This window comes from Silurus aristotelis (genome assembly GCF_946808225.1).
Source record: "Silurus aristotelis genome assembly, chromosome: 18".
Classification (NCBI taxonomy): Eukaryota; Metazoa; Chordata; class Actinopteri; order Siluriformes; family Siluridae; genus Silurus; species Silurus aristotelis.
Genome location: NC_139591.1, coordinates 21,007,291 through 21,026,861, shown reverse-complemented (window position 1 = coordinate 21,026,861; position 19,571 = coordinate 21,007,291). Strand labels below are relative to the sequence as shown.

General features: G+C 38.6%; 1 protein-coding gene and 1 long non-coding RNA gene across 2 annotated transcripts in view; both read left to right on the top strand.

Annotated features, from left to right (window-relative positions):
• LOC310741248 overlaps positions 1-19,571 on the top strand; it is a 248,859-nt gene that overhangs the window by 190,576 nt on the left and 38,712 nt on the right. The gene's annotated exons all lie outside the window — the stretch shown is intronic.
• Positions 1-19,571, top strand: part of kcnn2 (potassium calcium-activated channel subfamily N member 2) — a 44,402-nt gene that overhangs the window by 10,824 nt on the left and 14,007 nt on the right. The window contains 4 exon segments of the mRNA XM_083568761.1: positions 8,264-8,682; positions 13,302-13,443; positions 13,649-13,759; positions 14,475-14,602. Of these exon segments, the coding sequence (XP_083424887.1) occupies positions 8,264-8,682; positions 13,302-13,443; positions 13,649-13,759; positions 14,475-14,602 (800 nt within the window).

Below are 19,571 nucleotides of genomic sequence, written 5' to 3'. Positions count from 1 at the left end.
CCCCAAAGATTTTTGTATCTTTAGTCAGAAATTGGCAGAAAACATGGAGGCGTGGGAAAAAATAGCTGTAGCTGTTGTTTGACAATGGATCCTTCACACCTGAACCAGGTCTTGAAGGACATGCCTCCTTTCCAAGAGACAGACAAGAAGAACAAGCCCATTTTACCGAAAGACAGACATGGAAAACATGCCTCCTTCATTGAGAGACAGGGACAAAATACACGTCTCCTTTTCTAAGAGACAGATACAGAGGCCACGCCTCCTTTACTGAAAGACATTGAGGCCATGCCTCCTTCACTGAGAGACATTGAGGCCAAGCCTCCTTCACTAAGAGACATTGAGGCCACATCCCCTTCACTGTGAGACAGACACAGAAGTAACGCCTCCTTTTTTTGGCAGCATCAGTCTTAACCCTGTGTCCATTTTCTTGTATGTATTTTATACATATAGTATTTGTACAAATTCTGTGTGTGTGTGTGTGTGTGTGTGTGTGTGTGTGTGTGTGTGTGTGTGTGTGTGTGTGTGTGTGTGTACTCAAGATTGTGTGTGAGTGACAGTGTCAGTCTACAGAGGATGTGTCGGATCTCTAATCTCGTGGTGAAACGTTTCCTCACTGACACAGAAGACAGGTGTCCTGTTTCCAGTCTTCACCGTGACCTTTGTGTTTTCACTGCACTGACGTCTCATGGACAGAATTACAGTCCAGATACAACACGATTAAACCTACAACCCCTTCGCCGTAAAGATTTACCATAGTGCGAGCGTGGGTTATCACAAGCTAATCTGTACCTCACGGGTAGTATCGGCTATAACCTTTATGTCCTGCTAATGGATCTCGGGCTATGAAACACCCCGAAACTGTACATCCTCTCAAAAAGGACCTGAAAGCACGAGTCACCTCCTGCAGGGGCATCTATTTATGCAAAGTGGCCTCTTAGCATCTCTCTCTTTGATATTATAAATAAACCATGGCGGTCATTTCTAATTGAGGCGAGCCTCTCAGGCTGTAATTCACTAATGAGACGGAGCGATTTTTTTTTCCCAGCGACAAGATATATGCTCCCATCTCCACATTACACAGATTAAATATTGAGCCCCGCTCCATTAGTTATATTAAGCAGCCTTGAAACCGGTAACCAGTCTGAGCTGCCTAGCAGAGTGACAGATGCCGATGACCATGGAGTCTCGCTTCAAATCCCCTTCCGCCCAGCCAAAAAGTCTTAATCAATAGCAACACAAAGTTGAAGCTCGTAGGAAAACAGAAGAAACAGAACGTCAGCATCTTGTCAGTGTCAGTGTGATTGTCAGGCTTAAGAAGGACTGATTGCACCACGTCTGGCCTTATCATTATGTTTATTATTATTATTATTATTATTATTATTATTATTATTATTATTATTATTATTATTATTATTAATAATAATAAACTTTTTAGTTATTTTCATCCATTTTAAATCATAACATTAATTTATAATCATTTAATGTTACATAAACCCTTTTACAGAAATGAGGAGAATTCATGATTTAAGTAAGATAAATAATTATGCAATTATTTGCTATTAAAGAAATCTGACTTGAAAACTGCAGGGTTGCCAGATTTCCACATTTCCATCATTACAGATACGATTTTTCTCTTTCGTTCACAGACAGACAGACAGACAGACAGACAGACAGATAGACAGATAGACAGATCTAATAATAATAATAATAATTCTATAATTGTCCAGGGTAATGGCTGGGTATGGTTCAAATGTAGTGGATTTTTAGGACAAATAGTTTATCGTTATCGACCATGCTGTTTTTTTTTTTTTTTGTTTAGTTTTTTTGTGTGCAAAATGTGGTGTGGTCAAATTCTCTTATTTTCATTCTGAAACTTTTTAAATAAAACATATCTCCGTGACTTCTGGACTCTACAGCACCTTGAAAACCAGAGATAAGATCAACTGTCCAGCCTCTGCCTTGTGCAGTATGTTTTATTAACGCTATGAGCCTCCAGGAAATCCTCTTGACCCCCCGGGGTTTCTTCGATTCATTCGGTCATGTTGTTGCTCAGGTTAGCTTTTTTTGTCGCCCGTGTAACCTAAGCTATGACCGTATATGTGCGGTGGGTAAAGGTAGCGGTTCTACCCCGTCCGGTGGCTCTGACACTCTGTGCGGAATATATGATGCACCGAGGTGAGGACCTCTCGAGGATTGTATTGCAGGTTGTCCATTACCATAATTAGTTTTACCTAGCGAGTAGCTTTCCTTGCGCAGCCCACTCTAAATGTTTAATCACCGCGCTTTGGAGAAACAGACTTTCGAAGAGTACTTTCGTGACAGCCGATCACCACGAGTAAACAGGCTGAGGAAGAGGTGTATTTTTGTATTTTAGTCCCCGTTTGACTCGCGCCAAGCTTAGCACGTGGCTAAGTGTGGCTCTCAAAACATACAGTTTGGGTCGGAGATGGCGCATTCCTCACACTTGTCAGAATTACTGAGACACTGAAAGACTCGGGTATTCCTGACACCGATCTTCGCTCTATCTTTCTCAGCTCTGATCCATGCAGCATGTCTTATGAGATAAGAGGACATGACGTTCCAAAAGAGAAAATCGAACTCATTAATTATACAGCTTTGACATATTTGTTTATTTCCACAGGGAAGCAGAGGAGGCTTTTTGTGGCTTTTGTGCATTTGAAATCCATGTGCATTGTCTCGGAAAATGAAATACAGTATCTCTTGCGCGGGCGTATTTCGAGATTTTGTCTTGTTTAGAACTCATTATTCTTCATTATTTAAAATCTGTGAATTTATTTTTTTATTTTTATTTTTTCATTACATACATATATTGTTGCATCCTGGGTTATTTCCGAACTCCATCTTACAATTCCAAGGATAAGATTTCAGACTGGAATATCGTTCCATCTCCAGACCTCAAACACGAGGACGGATACTTTATTTTCTCTAAATTTAATTATCCTGGTCAGGACGAAAGAAATGTAAAAATCAGAAAAGCAGTCTGTTCCTAATTTCTCATGTAAGGAGATATGAGGTAGCTCAGTGGTTTGGGGTTAATGGAATGAGGTGGATCAGTGGTTAATATGTTGGACTTCTGACCAAAAGGTTGTAGGCTGGTGGGCCCTTGAGTAAGGCCCTTAACCCTCAACTGCGCGTTTCACATGACATACATTTGACATACGTTGATGCCGCAACGAGTTGTTTGAGGTGTTTAAGATTGTGCGCTTTAAGATCGGAAGAACATAACTAGAGATCAGGAAGACCTTAAACAAGCACAACCGCTGACAATTTTTAAACCACTTGGCAATTTGCGCATGATGATCGTCGGAGCACAATCCACATTGTTCTGGCGTGAATCAGAAGGTGCTTGACAAGTTTTGAAAAGAAAACTTTCAGGACACATTCCAGAAGTGGGAGGAACACTGAGAGCGCTTTATTGCTGTGAAAGGGCACCGAACTGATTGTGTGTAATCTCAGATAAATAAAGTACTTTCTTGTAAACAGAGCAAATCTCGAAACTTTTTGATGCCTTCCCGTAATAATAATACCACATTTCTACCCCCAAAAAAGTACAGCAGTACAGAAAAACACACACCAGTAAAACGCCTTACAGCAGCAGACTGGAAAATGCAGGACACGTTATAAATTTAGAAGAAAAAAGTCAGACAGACAAAAAAAAAGCACAATCAAAAGTTCTAAAAACTTTTAGAAACACTTTACTGAATTAAAGTAGTTTAAAATGCAGTGAGAGTATTTTAATATGCTGTGTGTATAAGTGTAATTGGTGTGCGTGTGTTTGTGTGTGTGGGTGGGTGTTAATGGAGGTTGTTGTGCTATAACATGATTACGTGCGTATGATTAGTGTGTAGGTGCAGTCACAGAGCTTTAATTCTCTTCAGTACATCGTGTCCTTGAGAAGAACGCCCCGCCTAAAAGCTAGGAGACGTATTTCCATTTGAATGATTCGCGATTTTGTAACATGCCTCCGCTAAATATATACGATCTAGGTCGTTGATCCTATTTCACTTCCAGTAATGAAACAGAACCATTTTTTTTCTTAATGGATGAAAAAAAATGTATAATATCTGTAATAAATTGCTGGCAGAGAAACATTTTAAAGTTTGAGATTGTCATTTATTTACTGCTGAGTTTTATATGGTCCTTACATCCTCTGAATTATTGAAGCATCCGGGCCTTTTTCACACCGATGACACGCAGTCGAGTGGAAGGGAGGTGAAGTGAATAATTAACCACAGAAAAGACGGCGGCTTCTGTGAATCGGCTCTGAATCTGAGCGCTTTGCACGAGTGAAGGTTTCCTGCAGGCGATAAAGGCTTTGGGTATTCGTTTCATAGCCTTCACACTCATAGCCGATTTCACTAATGAGCTCTCGTACCTAACAAAGGATGGGAGTTAACTAGTGAAATCGGGCATTGTGCCTCAACGTTGGATCAAATACCCCGTAGCCAGTGACAAATGGCTGCTGTGTAGACTCTGCTTTGGGAATTTTCACACTTGAGCATGAGATTGGTTTGTGCGTTTTGAACATCCCATTCTACTTTTAGAACCCATTTGCTGTTATAATAACCTCCAATCTTCTGGGACAATGATTTGTGCTCATTCATCCACAAAGGTTTTGGAAAAGTCAGGTACTGATATAAATGATGATGTAAGGAGACCTGAGGTGCAGACAGGATTCACAATCATCCCAAAGGTGTTCAAAAGGGTTAATAGCGAGTCTTCGACGTCCCAGTACTGGCGCTGCACCTGGTGGTTAGAGACCTCTGGTTTAGAACTCATTATCTCTTCTTACAAAATACTACATTCTTATTTAGTTACATCCCTCAAGCTGTTTGACAGCAGTGTGTTTGACAGTTAGTGGTTAAACACTTGGGGAAAACAGTTCCACATTAATTTTCCTCAGGGGAATCAGTGAGTGATGCATGTAAAACTCTATAACATGGTAAGAAAAATAGCCTATATAAAACCTCTTCATAGCAAGACTTATTTCTATAAATTGAAAAAATGAAAATGTGTGTTTGTTAAAATCTACACACAAACACACACACACACAAACACACACACACACACACAAATATCCTCTCGCTTCTCCTTAAATGCTCCCTCTGATCACTGCAAGAGAGAGAACACACATTAGTCATAATCCCCTTTAAGTGTGTCATTACCGTGTCTACCTGCTTCCGGCCTCACCCTCCATTTACCAACCGGCGCTCAGCCTCGCCCCCGCTGCCACAAATTATACTTCAAAGCATTTCAAGTATAACCTGATTAGAAAGATTAGAACTGTTGAGATTCCAGAATAAAAAAAAAAAACTTACCTCTAAAAAAAAAAAAAAAAAAATATATATATATATATATATATATATATATATATATATATATATATATATATATATATATATATATATATATATATTCTCTTATAGATTTTTTTATAAAAAAAAACAACAAAAAAAAACATGGCTTTGTTTGTAAGAATTTTTTTTTAGGAAGGAAGTCGTTATGTAAAGTCGAAGGCGGATGGATGCAAGTATAAACTTTTCTTGTTGAGTAGTGCAAATAAAAAAAGAACGCAGCACAAAAAAGAAAAACGGAAACACGACTAGGAACTATGCATGACAAGGGTAACCAGGGCAAGGAACATCAGCAAAAGTTTATCAAGGTAGAATGTATGGTAGCAGGAGTAGTGGTTAAGGTTTGAGTTGACTAAGTTTAAGGTCAGAGGTTCAAGCCCCAGTACTACCAAGCTGCTGTTTTTGAACACTTGAGCAAGGCCTTTAACTCTGTCTGCTTCAGGGACGATGTATCATGGCTGACTTTGTGCTCGAACTTTAGTTACTTAACACGTTGTGATATGTGAGCAAAGAGTTTGAATGTGCTGTAATGTATATAGGACAAGTAAATACTTCTCATCTTTCACGTTTATAAAAAGTTTCACCTGTTGATAATTAAATAAACAATGGTTCCTTGGTTTGTAGAAGCCTTAATCAAGGATTTCCATAATAATGAGGCTTCTTTAAATAAAGAAAAAAATATCTTTACATAAGTCTGATTTTTGGGATCATGGAGGAGAATTTTTTGGGATGTTTAATTAGATTTAAAGATGTCTTTGGATCCTTGAAAAAAATATCCACAGTAGAAATGTCTCTGGTCTGAAGACTTTTACATGGTGGAAAACATACTGATTATTACAAAGCACAGGGACTATAAGTGGTAAATACAATTCTTCCATAAAACGTCATCCTATCAGTAATTAGACTTTTTCATTGTTCTACATTGTGCTTTTGTTTATTATTAGTCATACATTTTCAGGTGAGTCTGCCATACTTATGAATTAGCAGTTAGTATGTTAAATACCATCAGAGGTGCCGTTATAGAAGTTTAATCGACACCTTCTGACCCATCAGAATCGAGGATGCATGTATAAAACACTCTCAGGAACAAGACAACTTCGCTCGCCTGTAGTCTTGCCTGGTGTTTGAACAGTAAACCTATTACTCATTGAGCGCCTTCAGAATGCGCAAGCCTCATTGAAATTCATCACATCAGGAGTTTATGCTTTCCTCCTGTCGTATCTGGGAGTTGCAGACACGGCGGATAGAGTTGAGACCGAGAACGGGGTACGAGAGATGAAGAGGGAGAGCGGTGAAATATTGCGGCATTGACGGAGAATGCAGAGTGGACCTTGAAGTGACAGACAGCTCAAGGAGGAAGTAGGGAGGGAAGTTTATCTGCACAGATCATCAAGGAGGGGAGCCGCTTTGACAACGCGTCCATTCGGGTGGGAGTTATTTATCGAGCCGAAGGTGGAGGCGAATCTTTTTTTTTTTCTTCTCGTGATGGAGAAAAAGGAGGGGGAGATGTTGAGTGGTTCCCAGGCTTGAGCCAATTGCAGAGAAACATGGTGGCAGTCCATGAAAGATGGGCTCGAGAATGAACAGTGAGGGATGAGTGCTGGCACGGGCTGCTGAGCTGAGATTGAAATTGCAATATATGTGAGTGTGTGTTGAAAGAGTGTGTGTGAAAAGGGTTTTTTTCTCATTCCAAACACACTGCTGAAGAGAATTTTCCTAAACGTTCTAGCACCAAGAATAGAGTAATATTTTAAATCGTAATACGATGCAAACAATTCGTATGTTTTTTCATGCAGAGGTTTTCATCAATCCATTGTGGCTTACAAATTCCCATTGAATTCTTCATAAAAAAATTTTTTAGTATTTTAATAAATAAATAAATAAACAGTCCACACTGCTGAACATCTCAAATGACCTGACTATTACGTTCATTTTGAACCTAAATGAATGCCCATGTGAGGTGTCAGGGCATTATCAAATCTATATTAGAATATAAGAATTAGCCAATGCATGCTAGCTCAAGGACTTATACTGAACATAAAATTATGTCAGTCTCAATGAAATCTCAGCTACTTCCAATGTTTCTATTGGAAAGACATAGAGAGGGACATTGTGCGAAAAAAAATTTATTCCCTTCCCCCGAATGCAACCTCACAATTTCTTTTATTCTGATCTTGTAGAATTTGTTCACTGAAATTTCTTTTTTTGTTATTGTTGTTCCTAAATTGGTCGTTGTGTAATTCGCTGAAAATGCTCACATATGGAATGCAAGATGATTTCGAAAGAAGTTTAATAAGAAGAAGAAGTAAAAATAGAGCGTAAAAAGAGTTCCTCCACCTGACTCCGCCCCCCTCTACTAAAACTAAGCACGCCATGTGAGATTTTTTTTTTTTATTTCAAAGAACTCTATATTGCTTTTCATTTTTAGAAATAAAAAAGCGTAGAAATCTGTACCTTTGCTTGCCACTGGGACGATCTACTTACCTATGGTGCTTATAATATGTAATTTAATTATATATATATCCAACACTTTGGATCATCTATACAGATTGATCCAAGTCTGATTGTCCTAAATGAATTTACTCTTCCTGTTTTAACAAAAATGGTTATGCTGTATTATTGTTACAAATGAACTAAATGTCCAAGTTGGTGAAGTCTAACCTGATCTAGCGCCTCCTTTATGACCTGAGCTAAAGACAACTCAGTGTTTCAGGCTGTATAATAGCATTTGCTGTTCCCATGGGTTATGAGCAAATGGCTGGACGTTCAGGAGAACATGGATCAGGTCCAGCTTTACCCTCTGGACTTTTGTTCATTTGAAGCACAATGAATTATTTGCCATATTTCAATCTTCTGTTTGCTTTTTTTCCCTCCTGCCCCCACCCCAGCTGTTTATGGTGGACAATGCAGCAGACGACTGGAGGATAGCCATGACATACGAGCGAATCTTCTTCATCTGCCTGGAAATCCTGGTGTGCGCCATCCACCCCATCCCGGGCAAGTACACCTTCACGTGGACGGCACGCCTTGCCTTCTACTACACGCCGTCTAAGACGGATGCCGACGTGGACATTATCTTGTCCATTCCCATGTTCCTGCGCCTCTACCTGATCGCCCGCGTCATGCTGCTGCACAGCAAGCTGTTCACGGACGCCTCATCACGCAGCATCGGTGCCCTCAACAAGATCAACTTCAACACACGCTTCGTCATGAAGACCCTTATGACCATCTGCCCTGGCACCGTGCTGCTCGTCTTCACCATTTCCCTGTGGATCATCGCCGCCTGGACTGTCAGGGCGTGCGAAAGGTGTAGCAGCTTATCGCACACTCACAACCACACACACACACACACACACACACACACACAAACTTTAAGCTGGGTTTACACTCCAACACATATGGTCACCATTCATATTTGTCATTGCGCCCCACAGCGTAACAGAGTGGCATTAAAATTCTGTTTACGTTCCACGCTAGAAAGAGCATCGCTAATTAAAACAGAATTGATTAGACCTACAGCGGTGATACATCTGTTGTAAGAAAACACTAGCATGTTCTCTTGTCAGTGAGTTTTTTATTGTCAGATAAGGGTCTGCAATCTCATTTCGCCTTTTCCTCCGCTTCCCTGAGGGCCACTGTCAAACTTACACACACCTTCACACAAAGAGGAACATGCTACAATGCTAGTTACTGTACATTGTACCAGCACGCTGCTTCTCAGTCTCACTCCTGGGAATTCCTGCATTGCAGATATTGGTTTTTCCTACACCTGTCTCGTCTAATGAAGGCTTTGGTAATTATCCGATTAAGATCATTAAGACAACAGTAGAGGTGCTGTGCTGCTACAGGAAGAAAATGTCACACTTTCTGAAGTGTGACTCACAGCACTGTGGGGCATTTCGGAATTTTTTATCTGCTTCGGGGAAAATATATACGTTGCAGCATTTCCAGTTTGTTAGATAAACCAAACTAATAAACAGTCATTCTGAAAATTTTGTTTAATGGGAAATGGAAGGCGGAACTTGCTCTTAGGAGAAGCTTATTTTGCTTTCTGCCCAAGTTTATTGAATAAAAGAATTTGATGCTAATTATTAAACTTTTCTCAGTTGCTTCGGATCGTTTCTCGGATCAGAAATAAAATTCTCGAAAATACTTTGCACTAATTGCGAGTGTACAATAGTCTGCCATTTCCTACATTATCAGTTGTTTGTTATGTTGATCAGGATATATTATACTGGTTCTCACCTGAAAACCCCTCCAAGATTGCATAAATCTTTAAATGCGAAAAGGTTAAACCAGTTGTTATAATCTGTCAAGCTTCTATTCTACACATTTCTAGTACATTTTTTTGTAAATGTGTCTCGAATTGCTGAATTGTGAGGATGAATATAAAATTTTTATAAAAGGTAAGTGTATGGCATCAGAGTATGAATCCTGTCCAGTCTCTTGCAATCAATGTCCCACATGCATTAATGTGTGAATTTGTGCTGTTGAAATTCATAGATGCCATACATTTTCAGCATGACTAAACATTTTGACTATTTTGTTTGTGAACAATGGAAAAAGGACTTGTCATTCTAATAGATTGACACAAATAGTACAGGCTTTTGCAAGTAATCGATTGTGTTATTCTGTTTGTACTGATTTCATATATTAAGAGTAATTCGAGAAATTCTTCAAAGAAACTGAGAAAAACTGTAAATGTTCCTCAAATTAGAGTTGCCTCGTTTTTAAATCAGACACAGTTTATATGCAGAACAATGTTCATTGAAAGTCCAAAGTATATTAAAGTCTGTTCATTTCAGGAACATTCCCAGGCACATATCACTTATATTTTCCAATCAACAGCATTAAAATAGCAGCTAAAATCTGACACGAATAAATATTTAGTCTACAACAGAGAAAAGGGGCGTATATTGGTACATGTACTATAGTTTTGCTTGTCTTTTTTTTTAGACCAGGTGAAAAACAGGCCTGGTTCGTTGCTCTGTGACCGCTATATATTTCCTCAAAAAATCACATTCATGCAGATATTTTTACCTTACCCAAACAGGAAAACAGTGAGGCAGTGTGCTTTAGCTTCCAATTGTAGCGAAGATATTCATTTACATGGTATTCGTTTAGAAAGCTTAGCTACATCATAGCCAATTGGTAGTAAACTGGGGTAAAGAGAACATTTCACCTGAGCTGTTTGTCTCATTGGTCTCTTAGTGCAGAAATACAGTAATCCACCGTTTATCACGGATGCCACCCCAAAATGCTATTTTATGTATACAGTATTTTACTGTATCTTATAATTAATAATTATATTTTATGAATACATTTTATTATTTTAACATAAAACTCCATTAAAACAATTTCCTATAAGTTTTTTGGTCTATCGTGCTATACCGAGAGACTGGGAAAATCAGCCAAACAAATGAGTTAAGTGGCAAATGCAATTCCGTGATAAACCGGCTGCGTGAGTTTCGAACCACGGTAAAGCGGAGGATTACTGAACTATTTGGTGAAAATTTGCCATTTTTTGGTGGTTTTTTCCTGCCATGTGAGATAGCATGAAAATTCACCAATTCATTTTCTGTACTCTCATCACAGATCCAACACTATACCATATTCTCTATCAACAAATTCAGTTTATACACTGTACATGAAAATTTCTGATAGTTCTTTAATCCATTTAATTCACTTTTATTTGTAGAACATTTTGAACAACGGACATTGTTCTTGTAACTTGTAAAAAGTCGTGGAAATGTGCTAATTCTTACTAGGGTTGAAATATTACATGAATTTTCATGGCCAGGAACTTTCCATGGGAATTATCAGGGATTAATGGGAATAAACTGGAAATTTACAAAATTGCAGGTTAGCCTAAAATGGAAATTAAATGTAGTAAAAATCTTGCACGATTATTTTAATAAACAACCAGATTTAATGCAATTTCAGTTGAATTTGAAAACACAGCACACTTACTGCAAGGCTATTGAGGTCGTACATGCACTGTGCATTCCTGCAGAACATAACGCACATCTTGACGAGTACAAAATGTTTGCATATAATACATGATGATATTTATGTTTGCATATGATACAGTTCATGTAAATTCCTTTAAATTCCTGGTAAGTTTACAACTTAACATATTTCCAAAATTCCCCAGATGAAGTTGTCTTGGAAAGTTTCTGGAATGTTTCAGGAAATTGCAAGCCTAATTCTTAGTTTGACCAAGTTTTGAAATAGCCTAAAATAACATCCATTTCGTATGATATAAATAACTTTTTTCCCTATTATTTCTGTATTAAACTAGAGTATTATGCATAATCCCAGTTTTTTTGATGTGACTGAAGAAGTTCTGTCATCAATCTTGTTTAAGAAGCAAATGATTATAGGTTTATGTTGTGGTACTTGTGAATTTCTAGCCAGCATGCTAAACTGCTTAACTAGCCAAGTTAGATAACTAGCCATTACAAATGCAAGCTAGTTTACTATTATAGTCTTGGCTAGCTAGAGTTGCGACACAGACCATGACATATAAAAAATTTAATTTCTTCAGATTTTAATAGTTTGAAATGACTACTCATTTCCTGGCGCTTTGTGAATGGTCATTTAGGGAGCAATGGTCGGAAATCTAGGACAAATTGTCTGCCAGGACAAACCTGTGATTGGGTTACCACAATCTAACACTACAGATGGCAGCTCGTATCTGTGGCCTGCATATTAATCGTTTCAATACAAGCTTCCTGATTAGCCCCTTTTTTTCCATACAGCTGCATTCATTATGAGGGAGAAAATCTGATCCTCGATCTTAAATAAATACGGGCTGCAGAGTGAATGTTACAGAAGCACATCACTGCCACAAAAGAAGAAAAATCCTCATCAGTATCGCATTCATTCGAGAAAAGTTACTTTTCTTCTACTGCTTTCTTTTTTTTTCTAAGCAGAAAAAGTCTCCTTATTACCAGAAGGCATTGCAGTACTTACAGGAGAGGACCTTCTTTACAAAATAGCATCATGTCTCTACAAGAAAGCATCTCGCTATTACAAGGAATGTTCTCTGTATTATGAGAGAAAACATCCTGTTAATATAAGATGACATCTACTTATTACAAGAAAACATTTTTAACCATAAAACATACACTATATGAACAAACCTTTTGGGACACCTGACTTTTCCAGCCATATTTGGTTCTTCATCAAACTGTTACCACAAGGTTGGAGGCACACAATTGGATATAGGACATCTTCAGATGCAGTAGCATGAAATTTTCCTTTCAGTTCAACTAGGAGACTCAAACTTGTTCCAGTCCCTGTGCACAAAGCCAGCTCCATTAAGATGTGCTTTATAGTGTTTGGAGTGAAAAATCAGATTTGTCAGATGTGTCAGATTAAGCACAATTTACCACAAGCTCACTCTAAAAATCTAGTGGAACATCCTCCCAGAGGAGTGGAGGGTATTATAACAGCAAATTGGTACTAAATTTGGAATGTAATAATTGTAATAATGTAATAATTGTAAAAATCAATGACCACAAAACCTATGGTCCATATGGTGTATCATTATGAAATATTTCATAATATTTCAAAAATTATTTCTCTACCTTTCTTTAAACCTTTATTTATTAGAGATACAAGAAAACATACTGTTAATACTAAAAAAATCACATCATTAATACAAGAAAAGCATATTATTTGGTGGGGTTTTGTTCATAATGACCACACGGTCCTTGAATTAAAGGGATGATTTCTCATAATAGCGAGATGATTTCTGGTTCTGAAATGCTTTCTGTTTTCTTGTAGAAACAAGATAATTGTCTTGAGATGCTGAGCAGGATTTTTTCTTATCAGACCAGTAATGTGCTTCAATAGAACAGAAATTCCAACATGTCTTGTTTCGATATTTCACACTGTATGTTCCTCATGCACATGCTGTAGGTACCACGATAACCAGGATGTAACCAGCAACTTCCTAGGAGCCATGTGGTTGATCTCAATCACTTTTCTAACCATTGGCTATGGGGACATGGTCCCTAACACGTACTGTGGCAAAGGGGTTTGTCTCCTCACCGGGATTATGGTGAGTCTTATATACATATTTGCATAATGTAAATTCATGTTTCTTTGGGATATGAAAAGCACAGCTGTGCTTCTATAAACATGTGTAGCTCACTGATCTACATTACTGATATACTGATACAGTGGATAAACCGATATTGCAGTGTATTTCTACTGTGGGAAATCAAACCTGAGGCGATGTGTAATGTTTGTTTTACCTCCCTCAGGGTGCCGGATGCACTGCTTTGGTGGTGGCCGTGGTCGCAAAAAAACTGGAATTAACCAAAGCTGAAAAACATGTACATAACTTTATGATGGACACGCAGCTGACAAAAAGAGTGAGTTGGTTCAGTTCAGCTTTATTTGTATAGACGTTGTCCCAAATCGACTTTTTTCAGAAATGTATTTGTATTTATGGTCTTTTTTCTGAAAGCTTTTTTCTTTACAGTTTCTTATAGACAGAGACACTTTATAGGTCTAGAAGGACCGGATACATCAGTGTAGTTGCTTATGGACTTAGGCCAGTTAATTTAAACCTTTTTATATATTTATCATGTGAAATAAATAACTTTCCATTTTGCCTGAGAGCTTTATTGTAAATAAATGCCATCCTCTGTTGCTCTATGCTCAGTCTTCACTAGCTTTCCACATTCATTCAATAAATAAATGATCAATTAAGTAAAAATTGTTTTTGCAACAGAATCTACTGAACTGATTTTTTGTTTGTTTGTTTGTTTGTGTACCCAACTCTGAGACAAAATAACGTTCAACAGCTCTAATGGTGTCAGTGTTATGCTGTAGGGATAAAACCCTACATCAGTAAACAAAATTAAAATTATCATTAAAAGGAATAGTAATTTTTTGGTTTGGTAGTAAATCTTTATGTTTGTTTGATTGTTTGTACCTTAAATTAACATTAAACAGTAAATAATTAAATAATAAATAAACAGGATATGCAAAAATTTGACCGTTTTACTCCACCTGAAAGGGCCAGTACAAGTATTCCCAGTATTCCCAAAACTCAGCAATAAGCATGTATTTTCTTTACCTCAGGTAAAGAACACTGCTGCAAACGTTCTCAGGGAGACCTGGCTCATCTACAAGAACACCAAGCTGGTGAGGAAGATGGACCATGCCAGAGTCAGGAAGCACCAGAGGAAATTCCTCCAAGCCATTCACCAGTACGTAACATACCGTCCCTGGTCCCCGTGCCAGTGTCTCACATGTTGGTCTGCAGTCGCGTCTTCTCTGTGACAGATCCACGTTCTGAGCTCTGAATTGTTTGACACCTGTAGCACAGGGTAACAGCAATGGTGCAACAAGCGAAGTCTTGTTTCTGCAGCTTTACTGCTTTACTTTACTGTTCTTGGTTATAATTTTGGTGTTGGGACGGGACACTGGCTAACAGTTCTGCATTGGAGGGTTGATTTTCTGTACGGCGGTGTGTTTTCGATGCTCTGGCACACTCATCAAGTAGTAAAAGGTTTTGATCTTGTTTTATATGCATTCTGTAAAGGACAGACCCACAGTTTTGAGTCTGAACCCAACTATGCGACTAAATAACATCCAACAGCTGTAATGGTGTTAATGTTATGATGGAGTGCTGACTGTTTTCAGATCATCAGTGAACAAAATTGGAAATATAATTAATATAGTTATTGTAATTGGGCGATCGATGGCTTTGGATGAGCACATTTGGCTTTTGATTGCACTAAATTTTAGAATTTCACCCAAATGGAGATCTACTTTCTCTAAAACAGATTTTTCTATATATTATAATATGGCCCGTCCTGGAAATAAAGGCACTGAATTTAACACCAAATACACAAAATCTGTGTAAAAATCTAGACATCTTAATTAATTCCTCTTTAGTAGATGCTTCATCCTGGTCCAAGCAGAGTAGGATTCAGTTTAGGATGCATGTTCCAGGAATACTGAATGTTTGACGGGAATACGTAGCAGATGGTACGACGGTTCGTTGCAATGCACCATGCACACACACACGTTCACTCCCACATTCACAGTCAGGGACTAGATGTGCTAAAGTAGCTAATCCAGCCATACATATGAGAGATCAGAGAAAAACCAACATTTTAGATTCGTCTACGAAAGCCCATCCCAATCCTGAAAAGTACACTTTATGGACAGATTCAGTTTGTGGACACCTAAGCATAAGATTAGATCCTTTTTTAACATCCCATTCCACATGTATTCCCTTTTATTCAGCCATGGAGGTGTGAGTAAAGTCAGGTGTGTGAGGTGAGGAGAACTGGGTGCATTCAGTGTTGACACTGATCTCATGCTGGAACATGTTTCGGTCTCCTAATTCAAGTTAAGGAAGAGTTTCCTGCTTCAGCATCCATAGACATCTATACAATTGTGTCCTCTATTCTTTTGTCCATATAGTGTATTTAAACAAGTATGTCAGGACCTGACCACTATCAGGTGTGTTAGAGCTAAGAAAACACACAGTTACATAGTGAGAACCGTTTTACATCTAATTCTTCTGCAGTGTCATCATCTAGTGTACACTTCCCTGAACTGAAAAGTCTTTTTAGTTGAAAATGTCCCCTAGCCATGTGGCATGCTCCATTTCTACTCCTAATTTGTGCTCGGGAATCTCACTGGGAGCCTGAAAGTCATTTCTATTGTTTAAATTCTGCATCGGTCCCACTGTTTGGCAGCAACACACACTTTATTTGACATTTATAGGACATCTAAAAGCAGCGGCACTCCCTGTAAATGTCACTTTGTTAACTTGGCACATCAGGGATGTTCGAAAGAGGAAAGCGCATTTGTGTTTAAGTGTGTGTGTGTGCGCATGTGTCTGCACGAGTGTGTGAACCTGTGTGTGCGTATGCCATTTAGTTTTTGAGTAGGAGAACTGAAACTATTGATATGCTACAGTGTCTTTAAATTCGTGACAAGGCAGCGATTACTCGGACTGACAAGCACTTGAACTGAAAATGATGGAACAGAAGGTCACAAGTTCAAATCCGAGCACCACCATGCTGCTACTGCTGGGCCCCCGAGCAAGGCCTTTAACCCTCAACTGCTCAGTTGTAAGTTGCTCTGGAAAACAGCATCTGCCAAATGTCATAAAAGTAAATGTAAAATAAATGTGGATGTGGAATAGAGAACATTCCGAATGTCCGAACACTCGTCCCATCCTCTGTTCATTAGGGACTGTTTTCACCTCCTTTATAACCTAAAACATTTTTTTACTTTCTTCTCTTTGATTCTTTTTCTTTTCTCCTCCTGTCACTCTGTCACGTCTTTCTTGCTTTTTTTTTTTAATCTGTTTATTCATCTCATGTTCTGTTCATCCGGAAAGCACTAATGGCTTTATGTTTAACTTGATATTATCCGCATTTATCAGTTTGGATTGTAAACAATGAGGTTTACTGTTTTTCTCCTGACCTTACTGACAGATGTTTAAATCCACCAAACAAAAATTTGCACACTTTCTCAGTGTAATACACATTTGTTAAACACCCAGAATTAATCTGTCAAAATATCATCTGTAGAGTCAATTTTCACATTACGCTATGTGGTGAATTGGTAGCAATCTGGGAAAAACCTGCATGGGTAAATGTCTGGCGAAGACAAAATTTCACTAAATGACTGATGAATTGATCGTCTAAAAGCAGAAGTTAATTTAGCACAGCAAATTAAAAAGCGGTCTACTAGGGTTTCCCCTAGCCTTCTTATACGGAAGGTGAATGTAGATTTAAAATAAATAAATAAATAAATAAATAAACATATATGGCAGTGAAGACTTTCTAACTTCTATATATATTTTTCTTTCCTAGCATATACAGTATACATTACATTAATAAAAACATTAAATCAATAATTTTTTGTATCTACCTTGAAAATATTATACACAAAAATATATAACTTTTTATTTTTACAGTGAAAATGTCTGTGTGTTTTACAGCCACCCAATTTGGGTCACAAACGGATTTGTCAGCAGTTTTTGGCTGTCTATTCTCCCAAAACGAGATATGTCACAATATATAGGTTTTCTTTCAGATTACTTGCTAAACAACACTAGTGCATAATTTAATCAAAAAGTCTATTCAGCCAGTTGTTACTATGAGTAATCATAAAATCATTCTCATTGGAGGGAGGTGGTAGCTTAGTGGTTTAGACATTGGACTTTAGATCCCAAATCCCAGCCTCACCAAGCTGCCACTCCTGGGCCCCTGAGCAAGGCCCTTAACCCCATAGCTGCTTAGTTGTATAAATAAGATCAAAATTGGTATGTGGTTAGGTTAGCACAAGCATCATGCATAATTCATTATCTCCAACAGCTTGATATGTACAGCATCTCAGACTGATTTGACTGGTCTGGTTTCCGATTGTTATCTATAAATCGATTAAAAAATTGCTGCCATTGCTAGGGCTTTGAGCAAAGCACTTAACCCTCAACTGCTCAGTGTATAAATGTAACTTGCTCTGGATAAGGGTGTCTGCCAAATGCCATAAATGTAAATAATATGGATCCTAGTACTGTGTAACAATAACAATCTTGCTCGTTTACTCAAATGCTCCTAGACCACACGGTATTGCGTGAACTGAGCGTTCCTCGCCACCTGCTAATGAACAGACGACACAGAATGACACCGATCTGGACATATTTCCTGATGAATGACTTTAATCAGCTCAAAGCAGACAGCAAACTGTGCTCTGTAAAATGATCAAGTGAAGGAAGTACAACATCTTCTTGCAATACGAGTAACATGATAAAGCATCTTTATAACATTTAAATGGCGGTAGCAGTGATGAAGAAGAAGCAGAAAAACTTAAATTAAAGAGCTAAATAAAATGTTCAACGATGAGTCCCTAGTTTTAAGTGCAATGATGCGTCCCTAGTTTTGATTTAAAAACAAATGATGTACTATGGTCCTTTTTTAACAATATTAGCTCCATAGCTCTGGTGCAAAACTAAAGAAGTTAAGTTCTGACATCAGACATGTCTCAGATAAAATCCTACGTTTGGGTTTAGAAGAGATATTTGTGTAAATTGTTTTTTTGGGGGGGCTAAACAGTTCTTTTTATGTCAGCTGAATACAGCATGAGAGGTTCTGGAGAGATAAACAGCTGAACACTAAGTTAGCATTAGCATTCCATTTATATATTCATTTTCTCCCGCTTATCCGTAATTCGGGTCGCGGGGGCAGCAGTCTAAGCAGGCCCCCGCCTTCGACTGCTGCCCAGTCCTCACAGCACCGTCCCTTACGGTCCCTCCTGCAGGTGGTGAGCCCACGGGAAGGCGGCCCCACGTCACTCCGACGTCACGGACCTTGATATTTCCCTCGTAAGGGACCCCCGGAGCATAGAGGGTTAAGGGCCTTGCTCAAGGGCCCAAGAGTGGCAGCTTGGCAATACCGGGGCTTGAACCCCAGACCTTCCGATCGGCAACCCAGCGCCTTAACCGCTGGAGCCACCACTCCCCCACTTATCACCCATTTTTATATATATATATACAGTATATTTAGCCCCCTTTTGTAGTGCTCATTTATTATGTAAAGCTTCTGCTGGTTTATTCAATGTCATGCAAAGTTATGCTAAACCTGACAGACTGTCCGTCTGCTACAGGAAAAGCTTAGTCCTTTTTAGAAAGTCAGTTGTGATACGTTAACAGCTGCAAGACACACACACACACACACACACACACACACACACACACACACACACACACACACACACACACACAACAAGATTAATGAGCATGGTTCAATTCTGCAGTTTTTTGCCCAGGAAAAATGCATTCCTGTCCTCCTTGTGTGTTTGTGTGTGTGTGTTCATACAAATCGATATGGCTAGCCAGTGTATATGTATGCTCATGCACCCCTTCCCTGATAATGGGGAAGCCAATAATGGGGGGGGGGGGGGGGAGGAAAGCTTTTTGCCTTAGATGTCATGCTGCATGTACATGCTAGCAGACACTAGCGGCTCATTTGAAATAAATGTAAATTACAGCATGCTAATTAGAGGCTATTAGCATTCACCTTGTGCTACTCATGTTAGCCTTCTTGATTTTATTTATTTAATTTCCCCAGGCTACATCCCACACACTTACACACAAAGGCAGAACACCATATTGCAAATATTTTCACATTAAAAACACCTTTATTAAAAGAC